General features: G+C 39.9%; 1 protein-coding gene across 1 annotated transcript in view; it reads left to right on the forward strand.

The window, feature by feature from the left end:
* The window catches only part of LRP6 (LDL receptor related protein 6), a 473,927-nt gene that overhangs the window by 182,166 nt on the left and 271,005 nt on the right, over nucleotides 1–20,756 (forward strand). The window contains exons 5-6 of the mRNA XM_053718916.1: nucleotides 553–684; nucleotides 16,580–16,976. Of these exons, the coding sequence (XP_053574891.1) occupies nucleotides 553–684; nucleotides 16,580–16,976 (529 nt within the window). The remainder of the gene's footprint in view (nucleotides 1–552; nucleotides 685–16,579; nucleotides 16,977–20,756) is intronic.

Consider the following 20,756-nt stretch of genomic DNA (forward strand, 5'->3'; position numbering starts at 1 on the left):
CAGGAATGCAAACTAGATACAGATATGTTGCATGGTTAGACTTCTCAAACTTCTAAAGTGCGCTTTCAATTTTAAGACCTAAATTACAGGAAAAGAGGGGCAAAATAATTGCATCAAAATTTATTTTTATACATTGTATAATCAAGTGCATTGCAGAGTTGTTTTTCTATGCACAATTAAGTATTTTATATTACAAACTCAAGTATTTACAGTCCCTTTGTACTGCACAGGTCAGCAGTATATATATGTAGGCTTTTATATCTGTCATAAACATTTATTTAAAAGAATCAAATTATATGATTTTAAATAACAGCATTACGTTTATTATTGATATCATTGCATTTATTTATTGTAGGTCTTTGCATAATAAAAAGTAAAATAGAAAGTTTTTTTTGTTTGTTTTAAAAATTGTTCTGAATTGTGAAACTTTAATTTTGGTTTTCATTCATCCCTTTAAATTTCTCTTGGTTATTTTATTACATTTATAATAGAGCTGTTCTTTTTATATGTTGTGGAGGCTTTTTCACAATATTGCTATTCTTTTACTTACAGCCACCAATCCCTGTGCTGTAAGAAATGGAGGATGCTCTCATTTGTGCCTGATGTCTCCTTTGAAACCATTTTATCAGTGTGCCTGTCCCACTGGCGTGCGTCTCTTGGATGATGGAAAGAACTGCAAGGATGGTGAGTACTGGAGATGAATATCAAGGTAGTTCTCAGACATTTAATGAGGAGGCTTATTCTATGTGAATAGGTAATCATACCACTGACCACAAGACTGTGACGATTAAACCTTTCCATCCAGCCGTCACTATGGGGGTGGTGTGGGCATGAAGGGGTTAATAGCACTCAGCATCTAGTTCCCTAAAAACTTTATCTCTACAAAGGATCTAAGGGGAAATTAACCCCCAAATCCTGCCTACACCACTCCGCCAAGAATTTTGAATAAGAGTGTGGTTTGGAAACCCAATAACTCACACCATTAACAATTAGGTAACGTGCCTTTTAACCTTGTTTCAACATTGTGAGAATTCAGATATTGGAGCCCAAAGACATAATTAGATTTTCTATGTTTATTAAAGGGACACTGTACCTACATTTTTATCTTTTGTAATTCAGAAAGAGCATGCAATTTTAAGAAACTTTCTAATTTACTCCTATTATCAATTTTTCTTTGTTCTCTTGCTATCATTATTTGAAAAAGAAGGCATCTAAGTTTTTTTTTGTTTTCAGTACTCTGGACAGCACTTTTTTTATTGGTGGATGAATTTATCCACCAATCAGCAAGGACAACCCAGGTTGTTCACCAAAAATGGGCCGGCATCTAAACTTACATTCTTGCACTTCAAATAAAGATACCAAGAGAATGAAGAAAATTTGATAATAGGAGTAAATTAGAAAGTTGCTTAAAATTTCATGCTCAATCTGAATCACGAAAGATTTTTTTGGGGTACAGTGTCCCTTTAACAAAAGACAAATAAAGGTTACACAGTGCCAAATTATAAAAACATACAAAAATAACAAAAAACAAGATGTGCAAATTCTTTAAAATAAAATGGGACACAATAAAACTCAACTTATACTTATCATCAAGCCTTCAGTAGGTCTGTGTGAGAGCCTCCTTCAGGTTTTACTACTTCTGGTCCCAGGCAAGTTCTGAATAAGAACAGGAGAAGTGGACCGAGCGCTACACCCAGGGCCTTAAGCTTACTAACTATATAGCCTCCTAGTAGGCTAACAATACAAAAGTTAAAATGGGGAGAGAGTAAGCGCTAAAAAGCTTAAAAGGCTAGTAAAAGGTACATTTTAATACATATAAAAATTTACAAATGGCAATCAGACGCATGGATCCATGTCTGACAACAAAAATATATATATATATAATAAACAAATCTAAAAATATCTAAAAATATCCAATGGAGAGTATAGCATGTGACGCTGACTTAGTGAGCCAGTGATGAGGAGTTAGAAGGACATGTACATTCAATAATATAAACAACCTAAGTGAGTGATTGAGTGCACACAATAGCTTTCAACAAAGAAAAATAGCATTCACAAAAAAGAAAAATAGCATTCACAAAAAATAGTGTTCACAAAAATTGGCGTACATAAAAATTTTTCAAATGTTCAACCGGTTATATGTAAGTGAATCCAGTAGTGTTTCCTCCAAAGTGACGTGTAGAAATATAACGTGAAGTCAATAATAGTAGAATGTAAACGTTGAGTGGGTCAAATTATTGTGGTTCAGCTGCTAAATTAAAAAATTGTAAATCCGTGAGGTGTATAAAAATAAAAATAACTTGTGAAAAAATCCACGTGGAAAACTTGAATTCAAATGATAAACAAAGGTCAAAAATCAAGACAAAAATATCAAAAGACAAAAATAGAAAATCAGTGATAATATTAAAAAGCACTAAAGATCTATTGAAAACAAATCCTTAATTAAGACGTTAAAAATCCTTGGTAAGATCCATAACAAACAAATACATCGATAAAATACCTAAAAGGGAACAAAAGAGAAACAAATAGTGCAACACTGTATATGATATATAATATAGGTAATTAAAACCAAGCTCACCAGTATGCCAACGCGTTTCGGCCTAGACTAGGCCTTTCTCAAGACTATGGACCATGCGTCTGATTTCCATTTGTAAATTTTTATATGTATTAAAATGTACCTTTTACTAGCCTTTCAAGTTCTGAATACGTTTTCTGTTACATACAATTATAACTCGGCCTCCCTTTGTCTTGTCAAGACCACCGCCCTTGTGATAATTTACGATTAAGCATTCCATGCAAGTAAACCAAGGTACCAAGAGAATGGGGGATGGTTGGGGACCACTGCATTCTTATCACACACAGATTTTACACAAAGAAAGAACAATTCAAATTAACCCTGGCAATGCTGAGACATACCACCTCTGATGGGTAGCTAATCCATGTATTAACTACTTCTCATGAATGTATCATGACAAAGACTGATGCTCTGTTTTTGCTGGTGTCCTAGGAAGGATGTCTTGGAGCAAAGGCCTTGTTTTCTTTTATTTAGGTAAACCTTTATTCTGGCATACCAGGCAGAGATAAAGGTTCCACTTGTTCCTATTACTGCACATTCTGTTCCTTTGTTTATTGCCATGATACCTGTTTGAGTAGTTGTAAAACGGTCTCATTTGGTAAATTTATTAAGCTACATTCACAGCTTTTGAGGCTATAAGGAGAAGGCTTGCTTGAGCTAGCCTACAACAACAAATATAAGAAGCAGAAATAGCTTCTTTGGCCTCTCTGGCACCTCAGAGGTGGGCGGGATCAGTCACCTTGAAGCTCACATGTTCAGGGTGATTGACATGCCCAGCTGTCATACAGTTGGTTGCACAATAGCAGAGACAACATTGCACAATAAAGCTCTTGAGCAATGTTAAATTTCCATCGTGGTTCAGTCTCACTAGTGGTGATTGCAGGCGGACAGGTTGTTTACATGCGAACATGTCCTGTAATCATCATATTTATCTTCCCACAATGTTACTGCTTTAACATTCTCTCGTTCCAATTGTCCTTTTTTTGTGGCTGTTAAGTACATGTTATGCTACAGACTAATATGCCATCCCATGTGCTTGTGCTGAATCTCGTTGCTTTGTTATAAAATAATATAGAATCCTCTGTTGCATCACCATACACATTAACAAAGAACAGGAGAGAAGATGGGATAATTTGTACTTACAATTAAAGGGTAACTTCAAAATTGTTTTTGTTTAGAAAGATAGATAATCCCTTTATTACCCATTCCCCAGTTTTGCATAACCAACACTGTTATATTAATATATTTTTACCTCTGTGATTACCTTGTAACTAAGCCTTTTCTGACAGCTTCTTTATCACATGGATATTTATTGTCTATTGACTTGCATTTTAGCCAATTAGTGCTATGTCATGCACAACTCCACGGGCGTGAGCACAATGTTATCTATATGGCACATATGAGTTAGCAGTGTCCTGTTGTGAAAAGCTAATAAAAAATCATGTGATAAGAGGCTTTCTGTAGTGACTTAGAAACAGGCAGACATTTAGAGGTTTAAATGTTATAAAATATATAATGAGCCAGATATAACATGTAATTAGTTGTTTTTATGTAGTTTTTTTTTGTTATCTAGCAATAATTTCCTTATTAATTCTGTGTATGTGTAGCTACGGAAATGCACACTATAACAATAGAGGATTTAATCTTTTTTTGGTGCAGCTTTGCCTTTAAAGGGACAGTAAACACTAAATAAATGCTAGTGATGCGTTCAAAGAAAAGATTAGTTTGAGAATAAATAGCATGTAATGTAATTTTTAGAGTTTCATTACCTGCTTAAATATTGACAAAGTGTAAAGGTTTTAGTGTCTATAAAATAATGGGAGTTGCCATGTTGTAACTTAGGTTACCTTCTCTGCTGTGGCCATTTAGGGACAGTTATAAATAGTTCACTAGAGTGTATAGCCAATGGCTGTGTGGAATATGTGTTCTGCACTTCCTATTCTAACAGGAACTGAAAAGCTCACAATATCATAATTGAATTACAGGAAAGGAGACAAAATCTGTAATGAAAGCATATTGCAGACTTGTTTTTATATATACGATTTGTTGTTTTATATTACTATCTCAGTGTTTAATGCCCCTTTAATTGAAGGTGTCTTTCAGTGGTTTCCATGGCAGCCAAGTTTGTGAATGGTTCAAATTTTGCAGGCTTTTTGTTGGAGGATGGTAAACAAGGAAAAGATGCTGACCGTGAGACCACAGAGAACAATACCTTATTGTATGTGTTAGGGAATTTTTATGTCTCTTGATTTGGGTGGAGTAATTTGGATTGGTCTTTCTTTTCTTTTCCCCCAAGTTATTTATCTCAGTATAATAATTTTTTCTTTGTTTTTTAACTAAGTTGTTATTATTAGATGTAAAACATTGTTATTAAATAAAAATAGTTTTTTTCTTTTTTTACGCTTACGTAGTGTATCGCTATCCACGAACAGAACTATGGAAGTTACCCTCCTAGGCTAGTGAGCAGTCTGAACCATACAGAATGTGTGTGTGTGTATATATATATATATCATGTAAGTGGCTAGTGACGTATGGGATATACAATCCTACCAGGAGGGGGCAAAGTTTCCCAAACCTCCAAAATGCCTATAGATTCACCTCCCACCTCACTCATTTATTATTCCGTTTTTGGTATTAAGGGGTTAATCATCCATTTGCAAGTGGGTGCAATGCTCTGCTAACTTGTTACATACACGGTAAAAATTTTGTTAGTGTAACTGCCTTTTTTCACTGTTATTAAAATTTTTGACATTTGTGTTTCTTAAAAGCGCAGTAACGTTTTTTATATTGCTTGTAAACTTGTTTTAAAGTGTTTTCCAAGCTTGCTAGTCTCATTGCTAGTCTGTTTAAACATGTCTGACACAGAGGAACCTACTTGTTCAATATGTTTGAAAGCCATGGTGGAGCCCCATAGGAGAATGTGTACTAAATGTATTGATTTCACCTTAACCAGATAAAGAGGCATTCCTAAGCTGTGTGCAAGACCTCCTAGTAATGGGAGTGATCTATCCAGTTCCGCGGACGGAACAAGGACAGGGTTTTTATTCAAATCTGTTTGTGGTTCCCAAGAAAGAGGGAACCTTCAGACCAATTTTGGATCTAAAGATCTTATACAAATTCCTCAGAGTTCCATCATTCAAAATGGAAACTATTCGGACCATCCTACCCATGATCCAAGAGAGTCAGTACATGACCACAGTGGACTTAAAGGATGTCTACCTTCACACACCGATTCACAAAGATCATCATCGGTTCCTAAGGTTTGCCTTTCTAGACAGGCATTACCAATTTGTAGCTCTTCCCTTTGGGTTGGCTACAGCCCCGAGAATTTTTACAAAGGTTCTGGGTTCACTTCTGGCGGTTCTAAGACCACGAGGCATAGCGGTGGCTCCTTATCTAGACGACATCCTGATACAGGCGTCAAGCTTTCAAATTGCCAAGTCTCATGCAGAGATAGTTCTGGCATTTCTGAGGTCGCATGGGTGGAAAGTGAACGAGGAAAAGTTCTCTATCCCCACTCACAAGAGTCTCCTTCCTAGGGACTCTTATAGATTCAGTAGAGATGAAAATTTACCTGACGGAGTCCAGGTTATCAAAACTTCTATATGCTTGCTGTGTCCTTCATTCCATTCCACACCCGTCAGTGGCTCAGTGCATGGAAGTAATTGGCTTAATGGTAGCGGCAATGGACATAGTGCCATTTGCGCGCCTGCATCTCAGACCGCTGCAATTATGCATGCTAAGTCAGTGGAATGGGGATTACTCAGATTTGTCCCCTCTACTAAATCTGGATCAAGAGACAAGAGATTCTCTTCTCTGGTGGCTATCTCGGGTCCATATGTCCAAGGGTATGTCATTTCGCAGGCCAGATTGGACAATTGTAACAGATGCCAGCCTTCTAGGTTGGGGTGCAGTCTGGAACTCCCTGAAGGCTCAGGGATCGTGGACTCAGGAGGAGAAACTCCTCCCAATAAATATTCTGGAGTTAAGAGCAATATTCAATGCTCTTCTGGCTTGGCCTCAGTTAGCAACACTGAGGTTCATCAGATTTCAGTCGGACAACATCACGACTGTGGCTTACATCAACCATCAAGGGGGAACCAGGAGTTCCCTAGCGATGTTAGAAGTCTCCAAGATAATTCGCTGGGCAGAGACTCACTCTTGACACCTGTCAGCGATCCATATCCCAGGCGTAGAGAACTGGGAGGCGGATTTTCTAAGTCAGACTTTTCATCCGGGGGAGTGGGAACTCCATCCGGAGGTGTTTGCTCAATTGATTCATCGTTGGGGCAAACCAGAGTTGGATCTCATGGCGTCTCGCCAGAACGCCAAGCTTCCTTGTTACGGATCCAGGTCCAGGGACCCAGAAGCGACGCTGATAGATGCTCTAGCAGCGCCTTGGTTCTTCAACCTGGCTTATGTGTTTCCACCGTTTCCTCTGCTCCCTCGACTGATTGCCAAAATCAAACAGGAGAGAGCATCGGTGATTCTGATAGCGCCTGCGTGGCCACGCAGGACCTGGTATGCAGACCTAGTGGACATGTCATCCTTTCCACCATGGACTCTGCCTCTGAGACAAGACCTTCTAATACAAGGTCCTTTCAATCATCCAAAATCTGATTTCTCTGAGACTGACTGCATGGAGATTGAACGTGTGATTCTATCAAAGCGTGGCTTCTCCGAGTCAGTCATTGATTCCTTAATACAGGCACGAAAGCCTGTCACCAGGAAAATCTACCACAAGATATGGCGTAAATATCTTTATTGGTGTGAATCCAAGAATTTCTCATGGAGTAAGGTTAGGATTCCTAGGATATTGTCCTTTCTCCAAGAGGGTTTGGACAAAGGATTATCAGATAGTTCCTTAAAGGGACAGATTTTTGCTCTGTCCTTTTGCACAAGCGTCTGGCAGAGGTTCCAGACGTCCAGGTATTTTGTCAGGCTTTGGTTAGAATTAAGCCTGTGTTTAAACCTGTTGCTCCCCCTTGGAGCTTAAACTTGGTTCTTAAAGTAATTCAAGGAGCTCCGTTTGAACCCCTTCATTCCATTGATATTAAAGTTTTATCCTGGAAAGTTCTTTTTTTGTTGGCTATTTCTTCGGCTCGGAGAGTCTCTGAGCTATCTGCCTTACAATGTGATTCTCCCTATCTGATGTTTCATGCAGATAAGGTAGTTCTGCGGACCAAACCTGGGTTTTTACCTAAGGTGGTTTACTCTGGACAGAGGAGAGGTCAAAAAGCTTCGGCAACCTCTTTCCTTTTGGCTTCGGAGCATAATACGCCTGGCCTATGAGACTGCTGGACAGCAGCCCCCTGAAAGGATTACAGCTCATTCTACTAGAGCTGTGGCTTCCACCTGGGCCTTTAAAAATGAGGCCTTTGTTGAACAGATTTGCAAGGCCGCTACTTGGTCTTCGCTTCACACCTTTTCCAAATTTTACAAATTTGATACTTTTGCTTCTTCGGAGGCTGTTTTTGGGAGAAAGGTTCTTCAGGCAGTGGTTCCTTCCGCTTAATCCCTGCCTTGTCCCTCCCATCATCCGTGTACTTTAGCTTTGGTATTGGTATCCCATAAGTAATGGATGATCCGTGGACTGGATACACTTAACAAGAGAAAACATAATTTATGCTTACCTGATAAATTTATTTCTCTTGTAGTGTATCCAGTCCACGGCCCGCCCTGTCATTTTGAGGCAGGTCTAAATTTTAATTAAACTACAGTCACCACTGCACCCTAGGGTTTCTCCTTTCTCTGTTTGTTTCGGTCGAATGACTGGATATGGCAGTTAGGGGAGGAGCTATATAGCAGCTCTGCTGTGGGTGATCCTCTTGCAACTTCCTGTTGGGAAGGAGAATATCCCATAAGTAATGGATGATCCGTGGACTGGATACACTACAAGAGAAATAAATTTATCAGGTAAGCATAAATTATGTTTTTTTTTAAGACCGAGTACAAGTACCGATACTTGTTTTCAAATACTCGCCGATACCAATTACCGATACTTTTTTTTAATGTCATGTGACAGTTTACCAAGCACAATACAGACTAATTATTTAAGATTCCTTCTTTATAATTATGAAGGACTGTAACTCAAAAGACATTATGAAATAATAACAGGTTTTATTTGTCACAAAAATCACAGAACATGTTTAGAAATAGAAATATTACAATAAAATATATTAACAATAAATAACAATTATAAAATTGCAACCAACCAAAAGTGCCATACAGTAAAAAATAGAACAGAATACTGTTTAATCATGGTGAACAACACTATGGGCTAGATTACATTTGACTGGTGAGCTTTACCAATGCTCTCATTACACCTCCTACTCCATTAAAGGCTATGGAGTAGGAAATGTGAACAGAGCATTGGTAAAGCTTGCAAATCAAATGTAATCTAAATCTAGTCCTATAATTGCAGGGTGAGTGTTCATTGGGATTAACTTAATTTTTCCCATGAGTACTCTTCCTGCAATTATATAAGCTAAGATGTTCCTCAGAGTACAGTATGTTTTGAACATAAATGTGCAAGATGAGAAGTAGCAGTATAAAAGTCAATCTAGCAATTAGAATCATTTTTCAAAAGTTAGTGGAAAGTTCTTTTTAAGGAACAGAACAGAAGCATCTCTTCATGTTCAGCTATAAGTTTTTGCTATCAGTAAGGAGGTTCAACTTTCCACACTACTGCATGGGGCAGAAAGATATTTCTTTCATGTAATTAGCAAGAGTCCATGAGCTAGTGACGTATGGGATATACATTCCTACCAGGAGGGGCAAAGTTTCCCAAACCTCAAAATGCCTATAAATACACCCCTCACCACACCCACAAATCAGTTTTACAAACTTTGCCTCCTATGGAGGTGGTGAAGTAAGTTTGTGCTAGATTCTACGTTGATATGCGCTCCGCAGCAGGTTGGAGCCCGGTTTTCCTCTCAGCGTGCAGTGAATGTCAGAGGGATGTGAGGAGAGTATTGCCTATTTGAATGCAGTGATCTCCTTCTACAGGGTCTATTTCATAGGTTCTCTGTTATCGGTCGTAGAGATTCATCTCTTACCTCCCTTTTCAGATCGACTATATACTCTTATATATACCATTACCTCTACTGATTTTCGTTTCAGTACTGGTTTGGCTTTCTACAACTTGTAGATGAGTGTCCTGGGGTAAGTAAGTCTTATTTTCTGTGACACTCTAAGCTATGGTTGGGCACTTTTTTATAAAGTTCTGAATATATGTATTCAAACATTTATTTGCCTTGACTCAGGATGTTCAACGTTCCTTATTTCAGACAGTCAGTTTCATATTTGGGATAATGCATATGAATAAATCAATTTTTTCTTACCTTAAAATTTGACTTTTTTCCTGTGGGCTGTTAGGCTCGCGGGGGCTGAAAATGCTTCATTTTATTGCGTCATTCTTGGCGCGGACTTTTTTGGTGCAAATTTTTTTTTCTGTTTCCGGCGTCATACGTGTCGCCGGAAGTTGCGTCAATTTTGACGTTTTTTTTGCGCCAAAAGTGTCGGAGTTCCGGATGTGGCGTCATTTTTGGTGCCAAAAGCATTTCGGCGCCAAATAATGTGGGAGTCTTTTTTGGCGCTAAAAAAATATGGGCGTCACTATTGTCTCCACATTATTTAAGTCTCATTATTTATTGCTTCTGGTTGCTAGAAGCTTGTTCACTGGCATTTTTTCCCATTCCTGAAACTGTCATTTAAGGAATTTGATCAATTTTGCTTTATATATGTTGTTTTTTTCTATTACATATTGCCAGATGTCCCACGTTAACACTGAGTCAGAAGATACTTCTGGAAAATCGCTGCCTGGTGCTGGATCTACCAAAGCTAAGTGTATCTGCTGTAAACTTATGGTATCTGTTCCTCCAGCTGTTGTTTGTACTGATTGACAAACTTGTTAATGCAGATAATATTTCCTTTAGTACTGTTACATTACCTGTTGCTGTTCCATCAACATCTAATGCTCAGAGTGTTCCTGATAACATAAGAGATTTTGTTTCTAAATCCATTAAGAAGGCTATGTCTGTTATTCCTCCTTCTAGTAAACGTAAAAAGTCTTTTAAAACTTCTCATTTTTCAGATGAATTTTTAAATGAACATCATCATTCTGATTCTGATAATGGTTCTTCTGGTTCAGAGGATTCTGTCTCAGAGGTTGATGCTGATAAATCTTCATATTTATTTAAAATGGAATTTATTCGTTCTTTACTTAAAGAAGTCCTAATTGCATTAGAAATTGAGGATTCTAGTCCTCTTGATACTAAATCTAAACGTTTAGATAAGGTTTTTAAATCTCCTGTAGTTATTCCAGAAGTTTTTCCTGTCCCTGATGCTATTTCTGAAGTAATTTCCAGGGAATGGAATAATTTGGGTAATTCATTTACTCCTTCTAAACGTTTTAAGCAATTATATCCTGTGCCATCTGACAGATTAGAGTTTTGGGACAAAATCCCTAAGGTTGATGGGGCTGTCTCTACTCTTGCTAAGCGTACTACTATTCCTACGGCAGATGGTACTTCCTTTAAGGATCCTTTAGATAGGAAAATTGAATCCTTTCTAAGAAAAGCTTACTTGTGTTCAGGTAATCTTCTTAGACCTGCTATATCTTTAGCGGATGTTGCTGCAGCTTCAACTTTTTGGTTAGCTTTAGCGCAACAAGTAACAGATCATAATTCTCATAGCATTATTAATCTTCTTCAACATGCTAATAACTTTATTTGTGATGCCATCTTTGATATCATTAGAGTTGAGATCAGGTATATGTCTCTAGCTATTTTAGCTAGAAGAGCTTTATGGCTTAAAACTTGGAATGCTGATATGTCTTCTAAGTCTACTCTGCTTTCCCTTTCTTTCCAGGGTAATAAATTATTTGGTTCTCAGTTGGATTCTATTATCTCAACTTTTACTGGAGGGAAAGGAACTTTTTTACCACAGGATCAAAAATCTAAAGGTAAATTTAGGTCTAATAATCGTTTTCGTTCCTTTCGTCACAACAAGGAACAAAAGCCTGATCCTTCATCCTCAGGAGCGGTATCAGTTTGGAAACCATCTCCAGTCTGGAATAAATCCAAGCCTTTTAGAAAACCAAAGCCAGCTCCTAAGTCCACATGAAGGTGCGGCCCTCATTTCAGCTCAGCTGGTAGGGGGCAGATTACGTTTTTTCAAAGAAATTTGGATCAATTCCGTTCACAATCTTTGGATTCAGAACATTGTTTCAGAAGGGTACAGAATTGGCTTCAAGATAAGGCCTCCTGCAAAGAGATTTTTTCTTTCCCGTGTCCCAGTAAACCCAGCGAAGGCTCAAGCATTTCTGAATTGTGTTTCAGATCTAGAGTTGGCTGGAGTAATTATGCCAGTTCCAGTTCTGGAACAGGGGTTGGGGTTTTATTCAAATCTCTTCATTGTACCAAAGAAGGAGAATTCCTTCAGACCAGTTCTGGATCTAAAAATATTGAATCGTTATGTAAGGATACCAACATTCAAAATGGTAACTGTAAGGACTATCCTGCCTTTTGTTCAGCAAGGGCATTATATGTCTACAATAGATTTACAGGATGCATATCTGCATATTCCGATTCATCCAGATCACTATCAGTTTCTGAGATTCTCTTTCCTAGACAAGCATTACCAGTTTGTGGCTCTACCGTTTGGCCTAGCAACATCTCCAAGAATTTTTACAAAGGTTCTCGGTGACCTTCTGTCTGTAATCAGAGAACAGGGTATTGTGGTATTTCCTTATTTGGACGATACCTTGGTACTTGCTCAGTCTTCACATTTAGTAGAATCTCATACGAATCGACTTGTGTTGTTTCTTCAAGATCATGGTTGGAGGATCAATTTACCAAAAAGTTCATTGATTCCTCAGACAAGGGTAACCTTTTTAGGTTTCCAGATAGATTCAGTGTCCATGACTCTGTCTTTGACAGACAAGAGACGTCTAAAATTGATATCAGCTTGTCGAAACCTTCAGTCACAATAATTCCCTTCGGTAGCCTTAAGTGGATGTAAATTTTTTACATATTGACCCTCAAAATCAGTTTTTATGGACTCCATTATCAATACCGCATATTTTTTTTTTATATGTACAGAACATATAACTTAATAATTACGTTACTAACTTTGCTCCGTTTTCGTGCTCCGCTCCTCCCATCCATAACTTCCTTTATTTTCTGCGTATAACGACTAGAGCGGTCCCGCCCGCTCTATGACGTATCACTCTTGCGCGTTCACGACGGCTACAGTTTGTGCGCATGCATTTGTAATTGAGTGCCGAATATGCGCATGCGTTTGTTATTGATTTTCCGGATCGCGCATGCGTTTCTTACTTACTTGCAGGTCCTGTGAAATACACTGAGGTTGTGAATGTGGGCTTTATATGCGCATGCTTAGAGCGTGTGCGCGCATCGCTTAGAAATACAGCTCAAGTGGTTATACGCATGCGCATATAAAAGACGCATGCGCAGAGATTTAAAATGACGTTATGAAAAGTTGGCTGGACGCCACGGGGTACGCCACATTATTAGTTTAGGGAAATGTCAATCAATGTTAAGAAAGCGGAACAAAATGGCGGGCGGAGGGAGAAATCGAGAGTTTGGGAGTTATATAGGTATATAAATAGGTATTATATGACGTTTGCAGTAAATTCATGAATTAAAGTTATGCTATTTTTTTATGATGAAACGGTTGTGAATGTCGAGTATCGGTGAGTTTACATGCACTTTAGGCATGGAAATTCTAGGTCTTATGACTGCTGCATCGGACGCGATCCCCTTTGCTCGTTTTCACATGCGACCTCTTCAGCTCTGTATGCTGAACCAGTGGTGCAGGGATTACACAAAGATATCTCAATTAATATCTTTAAAACCGATTGTACGACACTCTCTGACGTGGTGGACAGATCACCATCGTTTAGTTCAGGGGGCTTCTTTTGTTCTTCCGACCTGGACTGTAATTTCAACAGATGCAAGTCTTACAGGTTGGGGAGCTGTGTGGGGGTCTCTGACAGCACAAGGGGTTTGGGAATCTCAGGAGGTGAGATTACCGATCAATATTTTGGAACTCCGTGCAATTTTCAGAGCTCTTCAGTCATGGCCTCTTCTAAAGAGAGAATCGTTCATTTGTTTTCAGACAGACAATGTCACAACTGTGGCATACATCAATCATCAAGGAGGGACTCACAGTCCTCTGGCTATGAAAGAAGTATCTCGAATTCTGGTATGGGCGGAATCCAGCTCCTGTCTAGTTTCTGCGGTTCATATCCCAGGTATAGACAATTGGGAAGCGGATTATCTCAGTCACCAACTGTTACATCCGGGCGAATGGTCTCTTCACCCAGAGGTATTTCTTCAGATTGTTCAAATGTGGGGACTTCCAGAAATAGATCTGATGGCCTCTCATCTAAACAAGAAACTTTCCAGGTATCTGTCCAGATCCAGGGATCCTCAAGCGGAAGCAGTGGATGCATTGTCACTTCCTTGGAAGTACCATCCTGCCTATATCTTTCCGCCTCTAGTTCTTCTTCCAAGAGTAATCTCCAAGATTCTGAAGGAATGCTCGTTTGTTCTGCTGGTAGCTCCAGCATGGCCTCACAGGTTTTGGTATGCGGATATTGTCCGGATGGCCTCTTGCCAACCGTGGACTATTCCGTTAAGACCAGACCTTCTGTCGCAAGGTCCTTTTTTCCATCAGGATCTCAAATCCTTAAATTTAAAGGTATGGAGATTGAACGCTTGATTCTTAATCAAAGAGGTTTCTCTGACTCTGTGATTATTACTATGTTACAGGCTCGTAAATCCGTATCTCGGGAGATATATTATAGAGTCTGGAAGACTTGTATTTCTTGGTGTCTTTCTCATCATTTTTCCTGTCATTCTTTTAGAATTCTGAGAATTTTACAGTTTCTTCAGAATGGTTTGGATAAAGGTTTGTCTGCAAGTTCCTTGAAAGGACAAATCTCTGCTCTTTCTGTTCTTTTTCACAGAAAGATTGCTAATCTTCCTGATATTCATTGTTTTGTACAAGCTTTGGTTCGTATAAAACCTGTCATTAAGTCAATCTCTCCTCCTTGGAGTTTGAATTTGGTTCTGGGGGCTCTTCAAGCTCCTCCGTTTGAACCTATGCATTCATTGGACATTAAATTACTTTCTTGGAAAGTTTTGTTCCTTTTGGCCATCTCTTCTGCCAGAAGAGTTTCTGAATTATCTGCTCTTTCTTGTGAGTCTCCTTTTCTGATTTTTCACCAGGATAAGGCGGTGTTGCGAACTTCTTTTAAATTTTTACCTAAGGTTGTGAATTCTAATAACATTAGTAGAGAAATTGTGGTTCCTTCATTATGTCCTAATCCTAAGAATTCTAAGGAGAAATCATTGCATTCTTTGGATGTAGTTAGAGCTTTGAAATATTATGTTGAAGCTACTAAGAATTTCCGAAAGACTTCTAGTCTATTTGTTATCTTTTCCGGTTCTAGGAAAGGTCAGAAGGCCTCTGCCATTTCTTTGGCATCTTGGTTGAAATCTTTAATTCATCATGCTTATGTCGAGTCGGGTAAAACTCCGCCTCAAAGGATTACAGCTCATTCTACTAGGTCAGTTTCTACTTCCTGGGCGTTTAGGAATGAAGCTTCGGTTGATCAGATTTGCAAAGCAGCAACTTGGTCTTCTTTGCATACTTTTACTAAATTCTACCATTTTGATGTGCTTTCTTCTTCTGAAGCTGTTTTTGGTAGAAAAGTACTTCAGGCAGCTGTTTCAGTTTGAATCTTCTGCTTATATTTTCAGTTTTTTTCTTTATAAGATTTAAAGTTTATTTTTGGGTGTGGATTTTTTTTCAGCGGAATTGGCTGTCTTTATTTTATCCCTCCCTCTCTAGTGACTCTTGCGTGGAAGATCCACATCTTGGGTAGTCATTATCCCATACGTCACTAGCTCATGGACTCTTGCTAATTACATGAAAGAAAACATAATTTATGTAAGAACTTACCTCATAAAATCATTTCTTTCATATTAGCAAGAGTCCATGAGGCCCACCCTTTTTTGTGGTGGTTATGATTTTTTTGTATAAAGCACAATTATTCCAATTCCTTATATTTATGCTTCGCACTTTTCTCTTATCACCCCACTTCTTGGCTATTCGTTAAACTGATTTGTGGGTGTGGTGAGGGGTGTATTTATAGGCATTTTGAGGTTTGGGAAACTTTGCCCCTCCTGGTAGGAATGTATATCCCATACGTCATTAGCTCATGGACTCTTGCTAATATGAAAGAAATGAATTTATCAGGTAAGTTCTTACATAAATTATGTTTTTTGGGCCATTTTAGCCAGAGCTGGAAATCTCAGTTTATTAACTGCCCAGTACTTCAGGGGTTTGTGTGAACACAGTACAGTGATCTCTCCTACAATAATACAAATTAGAGCAATTTGTATTGGCAGAACAGTAGTAAACAATTTTTAATTTAGTCTCCACTCCAGCTTTAAATGAAATGGGAACATGCAGTTTGAAAAAAACACCACAAGATAGCATATGGGTAGCAAGTGGAGGTATCGGTTTAAGTATCGGTGCATTTGCATGAGTACAAGTACTCATGCAAGTACTTGGTATCGGTACCGATACTAGTATCGGTATCGGTGCAACCCTAGAGACTAGTAATAACAGGATTTTGTTTTTGTAGACTGATTTTTGATCAGTTGTGTGTTGGGATTTTTAATCTGTTAGTCTGTTTTTTTTCTTAGGATTTCACAAATATTAAACTTAGTTGTGGCAGCAGAAATAGTTTTCTGGGACTAGTACAGACAGGAGTGTTTAACCCTTGCACCCACTGAATTAAGTTATAGGCTTGCCTGGAGTGGACTGTGACTGGTTAGTGTTAACCCTTTCTGTGACAAAAATGTTGACTTGCAGGGTTGGTTAATCCCTTTACGTTACACTTAGTTAAAATATTTCACAAATGACCAAGATTAACTCTCTTTATTTTATTTCTTTAAATCTTTTCAGGAGCGACAGAGTTGCTGCTCCTTGCTCGACGAACAGATCTGAGGCGAATATCCCTGGACACACCAGACTTCACAGATATTGTCTTACCTTTGGATGATATCCGCCATGCTATTGCTATAGACTATGACCCTGTGGAAGGCTACATTTATTGGACAGATGACGAGGTGCGAGCAATTAGACGCACTTTGATAGATGGCACATCTAGCCAATTTATTGTTACTTCTCAAGTTTCCCATCCTGATGGAATTGCTGTAGACTGGGTGGCCCGGAATTTATACTGGACAGACACAGGCACAGACCGTATTGAGGTAACACGGTTAAATGGAACCATGCGTAAAATTCTTATTTCAGAGGACCTAGATGAACCAAGAGCAATTGTTCTGGATCCTATGAATGGGTGAGCATCATCTTTAGTCACTAGAATGCTGTTTCATCTAAAAAACAAACATAGGTAATCGATTATTTGTTTTCAGTCTGTATATTGGATCTGTAACATCCTACATTGCAGGGCTTGACAAACTCAGTTGAGCCACCGGCGTTTTAAAATTAGGCCCTGCTGCCCTGGACTAGTGTCCCAGTACACCCATCTGTGTGTCTATCATATATATGTTTCTGTGGGTATGTATGTATTACACGAATAGGTACACTCCAGCTAATTAATAATGTAGCGTGCTGGGCACTCATTGGTTAAATGAATCACTAGGGCTATTTGCTGTAACTATTATGCATTACCTTTGATTATGAGGTATCACACATGTCACCCTAATTTTCTTCATAAATGAAAGAGTCCACAGCTGCATTCATTACTTTTGGGAATTCAGAACCTGGCCACCAGGAGGAGCCAAAGGCTTAAATACGCCTCCCACTACCTTCATCCCCCAGTCATTCTTTGTCTTTCGTCCTAGGAGGTTGGCAGAGAAGTGTCAGAAATTTACGATTAGTCTCTTATGGAGGGTAGTATTCTTCAGAATGGGACTGGAGTTTTAAGTAATCCTATCAGCCTCTCAGTGAAAGCTTGGATGAAAGTTAGAGTTCGAAGATGCAGGGAGAGTCTTTCTGCGAAACCACCCTGACTCATTTTTAACCTCTCCATAAGCAATCTGACGAGTTTCGCTGCCTGCTTTCTTCTCTCAAGTCCATGGCAGAGGCGATGCTACTATTTGTCACACTTGAAGGGCTGTGTTTCTGTTCCACGGCGTAGATTCCGGTAAGATTGTTTCATTTTACTTTTCTCATGAATGTTTTGTATTACAAATGTTTTCCCGAGAGGCTACCACCTTGCGGGACCAACTAGAGTAATCAGGGTCTCAGTGAGGTTATATGAACAGGTTTTTTTTTAATCATGTTTATGTGATTTGACCTGCTTATGCGTAGTGTGTTTTAGGCTCATGGTTTTGTGGAACATAATGGCCTTGGAAGTGAAGCGAACTTTGCGGTCGGACACGCTTTTTCTGGACTGTACGGCTTACCTTGTGACTGGGCGTGGTCGCGTTTTTTACTCTCTTGTTCCGCCTTCCTGACATGTGGCGACGGAGAAAGTCTGCTGGTGTCTGGTGCATAGGGGGCGGTGACTTCCCCAGTCATTGTGGGTGTAAGGTGCCGTTTAGATTTTCTCTTATTTGGTCAATTTTTTGTATTCATATTCCAGTTATGGAGGATTCTGATGTTGAGATAGAAGTGGTTTCTGTTGCAATAAGTAGAATCTTAATCAAATATGAATCGGCCCAGATGACTCATGACAGTTACGTTTCGTATGCCGTGTTAGAGGGCTCAGTTCCTCGGGATCAGGGAATCTAGGGGTCGCTAAGTCATCCGCCTCTGGGGGTGCTGTCCCTCGAGTGGCGAGTTCCCTACCACTTACTGTTGCTCCATGTCAGGTGACCCAGATTATGCTTATCCTTCCCTGGATGGGGGTTTGTTCACTCTGGAGGTTGCGGTACGTTTCCGTATTCAAATCCTGATGGCGCATCTGCAGCTTCCAGATGTCTGCTTAAGGTTATGTTCGTGTCCCGTCAACCCAGGCCCCCCAGGCATGGGGTGGGCCGTTCAGCTCTCCGGTGGAGTGACTGTTCTTGAGGCTCCGGTGGAAGTGTGCTGTGCTTTTCGTTATAGACTGGCGCGCCTTCGTTTTCTGCTACGGTACTTTTTGGTTTTGTTGGACGATCCCATCCTTAATGGATATAGGAGTTCTCAGTCTTCTACTTTGAATAGCTCACATAATTTAAATATAAGGGGATGAAGTAATCTTCTTATAGTCTGGTTGAGTATCCTTTCCAATCTGAGCTTGGATAAACGGGCTGGTCCTGCGGGTGTGTCATTCTTAGGCGATAACCTACGGGTTGCCTTTTCTTTTCTTTAATCCGGTTAGGATGACTTGATTTTAAAGCTCATGTTTGGTTTTATATTCCTTCTGGAATTTACCTTCTGGAATCGATACTCGCAATTTCTTGATCTCACTGTTTTTTACTTTTACGGAAGTTGTTCTGGGGACGTGTTTAGTCCTATGTGTTGTCTGTCATTTATTTCTCCATATCTGGGGGCGAATATTGCAGCTTTGACAGTAATGGTTATGGTTTAGTCTCGTTCTGATTGGTTTCAGCTCCTTCTGTCTTTAATAGCCTCTTTTACGTAGTGTCTGTTCTGCCTGGGTGGTCCGGTTAGGGCTTTATTTGTGTTTTCTTAGCTTGTTTTTACAAGTGTCATCTAAGCATTCTCAGAGGCTCTAAGGGTCTGTGTGGCATGGGGGGGGGGGACTGGTTCAGTCCTTATCAACCCTCGAGCTGGTTGTTTGGGACTCGGTGGAGTTCTAGTGCGTCACACTCCGTTGGTTCTGATATCGTCGGGATTAGAGTGTTTCCTTCCCCGCGTGGGTTGAAGATTTGGAGGATTTATGGCCTCCTTGCCTCGGTTATGGGCGGTCTTGCCCTTCTAGGGCTGTTTGAATTGTCCTTTTGGACTTTTTCTTTTTTTGAGGATCTCTGGACTTTGTCCGTTTCTCCTTAGTGGTTGACCTTGCCGTCTTTTCCTACTCTGGGGTAAGTCGTTCCTTATTAGGAATGGTAGACTGTGTGGTCTTGTCCTGGCTCCGTCTAGAGGCTTTTTCCGGGGTTTGGGATGCTATGCGTTCTTTTTCCTTGGATGTAGTCTTCGGGTTTTGTACTCCTGAGGAGATTATGGAGCCTAGCCTTTAACTCACTCTTCGGGTGACTTCGTTCCCGATGTTTCCCCTTGGTCCTAGAAGTTTGGGGTACGCCTGTTAGGCTTAGAATCTTAGCGGCTCGGTCGTGCCCTAGCTCCTTTGGAGTTGGACTTTTGTAAGGGGTGGTCTCTTCCCTTTTGGGTTGGGATTTATGTTTAGACTCGTTTTCCGTGTTATTCTTATCCCTTGTGTAGTCTATTTTTATTCGGACGGGGTATGGTGTTCCCTGGGGTATTGTTTGTCTAAACAATTCTGGGGCTCGGGCCTTTCGTTTGTCTAGATCTTTCTGGGCCTAAGCCAGGTGGTCGGATTAGTGGTTAGCCCCATGGTTGTGCTAGCTGGATCCCGCTGTGGGTGCGGGTACTTTTTCTTCATGGCCTTATCTGGTATTTTCTGTAATTATAGGATCCTGTACCTGGTTCGGGAGCTCCAGTTCTCCAGGGAACATAGGCTATAACTTATTGTCTCGCCAGTTGAGCTACTAGCAGCTTGGCCAGGAGTTCTGTGTACTTAATCTCCTTATGGCCTGCCTTATTCTTGAACAGTATGTGCTTCCCTTCTTGGGGAGTTCCCTTTTAGTACTCATCAGTGCTGTCTGGATGATTTTCATTCGGCTCAAATTTGGGTTTTGGCCTTGTGTGTGCGATGTTTGTGCCCTTCCCTTGGGGGGGTTGTTTTGCCTTTCTTAACGAGGTGGGGTTTTCCTTTCTCTGGAGGGTGGTGGTCCTGTCCTGTGTGCAAGTGGTTGGAACAGGTGGTTTATCCTGTAAACAGAGCGGTCCACTTTTCTGGGATTGTTCTGTTCAGTCTGTGGTTGCAGTCTCCATGTTAAGCATAAAAAGGCAGAATAGTCCTATGCTCTATCTCTATGGGGTTCTCCTTGGGAGTACCTGTTGTAGATGCTGTATTGAGACTGACAGTGTTGGGCTAGATTTCATAGGGCTTTTCTGCCTTGTTTTGACCTATCCCTATGGGTTA

Source organism: Bombina bombina, chromosome 6, assembly GCF_027579735.1.
Source record: "Bombina bombina isolate aBomBom1 chromosome 6, aBomBom1.pri, whole genome shotgun sequence".
NCBI classification, from domain to species: domain Eukaryota; kingdom Metazoa; phylum Chordata; class Amphibia; order Anura; family Bombinatoridae; genus Bombina; species Bombina bombina.